The 5,255-nt window shown below is 48.7% G+C and overlaps 1 protein-coding gene across 1 annotated transcript; it reads left to right on the forward strand.

Moving 5' to 3' along the window:
* The first annotated feature begins 2,235 nt into the window (after positions 1-2,235).
* Positions 2,236-4,819, forward strand: Miox (myo-inositol oxygenase). Its single transcript, XM_021183904.2, has 10 exons — positions 2,236-2,340; positions 2,763-2,843; positions 3,069-3,149; positions 3,279-3,441; positions 3,631-3,698; positions 3,806-3,915; positions 4,019-4,086; positions 4,185-4,234; positions 4,321-4,433; positions 4,531-4,819. The coding sequence occupies exons 1-10, from the start codon at positions 2,326-2,328 to the stop codon at positions 4,637-4,639; spliced, it is 858 nt and encodes a 285-aa protein (XP_021039563.1). The 5' UTR covers positions 2,236-2,325; the 3' UTR covers positions 4,640-4,819.
* The last annotated feature ends 436 nt before the right edge of the window (positions 4,820-5,255 follow it).

The following is a 5,255-nucleotide window of genomic DNA, read 5'->3' on the forward strand; positions in this document are numbered from 1 at the left end:
CAAAGCTACCCATGTAACTGGAAGACTCTGATTCTTCTTTAATCCATTACACATGGTTGTGAGCCACCATGTGGTTGCTGGGAACTGAACTCAGGACCTCTGGAAGAGCAGTCAGTGCTCTTAACTGTTGAGCCATCTCTCCAGCTCACAATGAAATTAGTTGTCACTTCCCCCCGCCGCCCCCCCACCCCCGAGCTGAGGACTGAACCCAGGGCCTTGCACTTGCTAGACAAGTGCTCTAACACTGAGCTAAATCCCCAACTCTTCAAAAAAGTCTTAAAAAAGAAAATATTTGCTGGGCGGTGGTGGTGCATGCCTTTAATCCCAGCACTTGGGAGGCAGAGGCAGAGGCAGGAGGATTTCTGAGTTCGAGGCCAGCCTGGTCTACAAAGTGAGTGCCAGGACAGCCAGGGCTACACAGAGAAACCCCCTTTAAAAAAAAAAAAAAAAAAAAAAAAAAAAGAAAAAGAAAAAGAAGAAGAAAATATTTTGGATAATTAGCTATAGTATAGATCCCAAGTAACATGTTCATGAACTACCAATTATTAACAGTGTAGACCAAATAATTTACCTTCATTTTACTAAGTGGGAAAATAATTTTTGTAGGCTCTTTATCAATAAGAGATTATTTCTATGAGCTACTGCCTTAGCAGCCACATTACTTAATAAGCCAATCACCTGCTCTGTTTTGGGTGTTACATTTTTATAGAATTTAACCGAGAGAGTTTTCAGAAAACAACTTAAAGAGCAGAGGCAAATTCTCAGTGTGGGTAAACAGATAAGAGTGTATCCAATAATGTGCTTCAAAATGTAGCTCTTTTAGTTTACTAGGAAATTTAAGCACTAAGCTAAACAATTTATTGAATGATTAGCAGGAACATCTAAATAATGAATGACTAAAACCTCTGGAAACTAACAGTGTTGGCTTAGTGCTTTATGTCCTGGTTGTCACTGTTTCGATAATAGAAGTCTGGATTGTTTTGATTATTTTTCTTCTCCCATGAAGGGATCATTGACACTGAGTTATTCCTGCTATTGGGGGGAACAATTCTCATGAAGGGACATTTAATATTGAGTTATTCCCTTTATAAGGGAAAATCAAACAAACAAAAAGCCCCAAAATAACAAACAATTCTCTCTTTTTAGAATAATTGACAGAGACTTTATTATCTCCCTTTTCCTTTGTTATCTCTTTCTTTTTTATTTTTTAATTTTTTTATTATTTATTTATTTATTTTGGTTTTTCAAGACAGGGTTTCTCTGTGTAGCCCTGGCTGTCCTGGAACTCACTCTATAGACCAGGCTGGCCTTAAACTCAGCCTCTGATTGCCTTTGCCTCCTAAATGCTGGGATTAAAGGTGTAAGCCCCCGATACTGAGCTCCTAACCCTTAGTTTCTGTTTAAAGAAAACTTTACTTACCTTCTCTCTCCAAGGGTCTTGTGACCCGCATTTATAAAGCAAGTTGAGGGAGATCCTGTAAGTATCAATGCAGGCGGTGATTTGAGAAGAGACAAAAATGAAAATCTGGTTCAGACTTCATCCAGAGGTTCCTTGTCAGTAGATTTCCAGACAAGAATCAGCCCAAATCAGTACAGTTCCAATAAACAATAAAGCTTAAGGCATGACCACATACAAAACCTTTTACGTGTGATGATACGTGTGACTTGGGGGAGGGGGGCGGGGAAGGTCTATAGCTAAAAGACCTACAATCTAGTGTGATCTCCGAGCCCATTGCACAGAGATCCGCAGGCCATAAAGCATATGTGACATCTCTCCTAAGGATGGGTAACAGTATAGGGAGGGAAGATTCTGGGATGAATGCAGTCTGCCTCTATAGCAAAAGGTGGATGAGGATACTAATGCCTCCGTAGAGAGCATAAAGGTCTCGAGGTCCTTAACGAAAGCCACGGCTCAGCTTTCTGGGTGGGATACAGTTTTTTGATTTTTATCTCATCTACTGAGGAGACACTCTTGTGTGATTAACACCCCTGGCTCTCTAGTGTGTCTCTATGAGCCCAAGAACCTCTGTGCCCCCAACAAGAGGGAGTCAGAGGTCTGGCTACAGAGTGATCCCAATTTATCTGAAGGACAGAGGAGGCAGCTATTAAGGCAAGGGGGGCTGGGCTAGCAGGTTTTGCTTCTGTACTGATACATTAACTTGCTGAGGTCAGGAGGAAGGCGCACGGTCACTTATTACAAAATGCCAAGGCCAAGGAGATAGGTTCTGTCCGGTCGGTTACATAACCTGTGAGCATATAAAGAGCTCCTGGGCCTACGACTTCGCTTTCCTTCAAGCTCTGCCATCGGGTGACCGCTCCCTCAGGATGAAGGTCGATGTGGTAAGTACCTTATGATCTGAACAGGGATGGCTCCACCAACCCCTTGCCATGGGCTCAACAGAAGAGGCAGTGACAGTGCCACCCCTTTCACCTGCTAGCCCTGCCCTCAAGGCCACAGAGCTAACTCCTCCCTGTTGTGGTCCAGTCCCGGTAGGGCTTAGAAGCCCCCCTCCTCCCCCAACTTCTTGTTGAATCAGGCAACCCTCCTAAAATTACCTTCTAAATGCAAGGAGATCAGCAGGTGGAGGTCACTGCCTCTTAATTAGTATCCTCACCTTGGAAGTAGCCATCAGCTGGTTAAGCCGACCTTCGACATGCGCAAGGGATGAGATGGTTTAGTATTTAGTCCCCTGGGGATGTCATTTCCTCATTTCCTGTGGACCTGGCTGGTGGTGAAATGGGTCAAATTCCTATTTAACCAGGGCCCAGACCCTTCCCTGGTCTATCGACCCGATGTGGACCCAGAGATGGCCAAAAGCAAGGACAGCTTCCGAAACTACACTGTGAGTGACACCCTGGGCTTTCTCTGCCTTTTCAAGTCTCTAGTCCAGCTCTGTGGAGAGCAGCCCTTTCTTTTCTTCCCGAAGCTCTAAAGGGGATTTTTTTTTTTTGGAAGCCCCATTCCACTTCATACCTGTGGGATATATGGCCTGCAGCAGGGGAGGCCGTGGCCTCCAGTGTGCTGGGGCAGTCAGGCACCTAGCCTGCGCTGACTATCTGGTTTTCAGTCAGGCCCGCTGCTGGATCGTGTCTTTACCACATACAAGCTCATGCACACTCACCAGACAGTGGACTTCGTCAGCAGGAAGGTAAACGTTCCCTGCTCCCAATGCCGACTCTGATGGGGAGGCGCCTCCCTGCCTTTGACCCACAGAATGCCCCTGCCCTGTAGCCCTCCCTCTCTGTGGGAGAATGGCTAACTTCTCCCTTCTCTCCAGCGCATCCAGTATGGAAGCTTCTCTTACAAGAAGATGACCATCATGGAGGCTGTGGGCATGCTGGATGACTTGGTGGACGAATCTGACCCAGACGTAGATTTCCCCAACTCCTTCCACGCGTTCCAGACCGCGGAGGGCATCCGGAAAGCCCACCCGGACAAGGGTGTGCCCCTACAGCTGTGGTGGGGGAGGTGCTCCCATCTGCCCCAGAAGGAGACCAGAGGGGTCTGGTCCTCTCCCACAGGCCCCACCTTGAGGGAAGCAGACCCCTGGGCTCCTCGCTTTCAGCGCAGAGCCTGCTCCGCCCACCTTTATCCCTTCAGGTTCTAGGTCATATGTTCCTTTCCCACAGACTGGTTCCACCTGGTCGGACTTTTGCACGATCTGGGGAAAATTCTGGCTCTGTGGGGGGAACCTCAGGTAAAGGCCAGCGGTGGGGAGTGGGGCAGCTTCAGCCCTGGGCTTGGGGCACTATGAGCGGAGGAGACCTCTTTAGCCCTCACTCACAGCTGCCTGTCCTTTCCTAGTGGGCTGTTGTTGGAGACACGTTCCCGGTGGGCTGCCGTCCCCAGGCCTCTGTGGTGTTCTGTGACTCTACTTTCCAGGACAATCCTGACCTCCAGGACCCTCGATACAGGTACACTGAAATAGCGCCTCAGTTTACCTCAATAAAGGACCCCAGCTGGTCTTTTTCCTTACATCCTCCAGTTCCTCCCAGGCTCAGCTCTTGATCATTGCAGCACAGAGCTCGGCATGTACCAGCCTCACTGTGGACTTGAGAACGTCCTTATGTCCTGGGGCCATGATGGTGAGGACAGCTAGAGACAGGCGAGGGGACGGTGCAGGGGTGGTGGCGAGGGCTGCCGGTCTGGGCATCCGGCTTATAACGACCCCCCTCTCCTGTAGAGTACCTATACCAGATGATGAAGTTCAACAAGTTCTCCCTGCCTTCAGAGGTAGGTGGAGGGAGGGGCCCAATCAGGAGCCACGTCCAGTCCAGCTAGGCTGGCAGAGCTGAGCATGCTATGTGTGGCTTCCCCAGGCCTTCTACATGATCCGATTCCACTCCTTCTATCCGTGGCACACCGGCGGTGACTACAGGCAGCTGTGCAGCCAGCAGGACCTGGATATGCTGCCCTGGGTGCAAGAGTTCAAGTCCGTAGTTCCTCCAGGGGTGCAGGCAGTGGAGGGGGGACTTGGGGTTTGAAGGCGGAGCTTTCCTGATGCTCACTGTTGCTCTCCTTGTCTGCAGCAAGTTTGATCTCTACACGAAGTGCCCTGACCTACCAGATGTGGAGAGCCTGCGGCCCTACTATCAAGGGTTGATTGACAAGTACTGCCCGGGCACCCTGAGCTGGTGAATGGTTTCCAACACCCTCCCACTACTGAGCCAGCACACCTAGGCTAGACAACTTCAGGAGCTATAATAGCCCCTCACTTCAGCCTGGCTCAGGGCCCCATACACCTGTCCACAGTCCCCACCCATCACAATTGAGGTCACGTTTGCTGGGTATCAATAAAGAATGAAAGAGATGACGAACGAAGCTGACTCATCAGTGGGGGCCAGACGTCCTGTTGTGGTAGCAGCATGTGACGTACTGTGAATGTGCTGCGTATTCTTCTGGTTCCTTGTTAGTGTCACACACAACACACACACACACACACACACACACACACCTGCCCATACTAGAAATAGTCATTAAGTTTTCTAGATTCAGCTTCCTTCAACAGAAAAAAGGGGGTGGGGAGCCAGGTGGTAGTGGAGCACTTTTTTTTTTTCCAATTATTTGTATTTTATGTGCAGTGGTAGTTTTTTTGCACATATCTTTAAGATTATTTTATTTAATTTATGTGAGTACACTGTAGCTGTACAGATAGGTGGTTGTGCATTGTTGGGAATTGAATTTAGGACCTCTGCTTGCTCGTTCCAGTCGGCCCTGCTTGCTCAGTCCCTGCTCACTCCAGCCCAAAGATTTA

This window comes from Mus caroli, chromosome 15 (assembly GCF_900094665.2).
Source record: "Mus caroli chromosome 15, CAROLI_EIJ_v1.1, whole genome shotgun sequence".
NCBI lineage: Eukaryota > Metazoa > Chordata > Mammalia > Rodentia > Muridae > Mus > Mus caroli.

What these genes read in the sequence shown, in the direction of transcription:
- Miox (XM_021183904.2), top strand. An exon ending in CTCCAGGACCCTCGATACAG is followed by an intron (nt 3,916 to 4,018) that starts GTACACTGAAAT and finishes TGATCATTGCAG; the next exon opens with CACAGAGCTCGGCATGTACC. An exon ending in AGTTCTCCCTGCCTTCAGAG is followed by an intron (nt 4,235 to 4,320) that starts GTAGGTGGAGGG and finishes TGGCTTCCCCAG; the next exon opens with GCCTTCTACATGATCCGATT.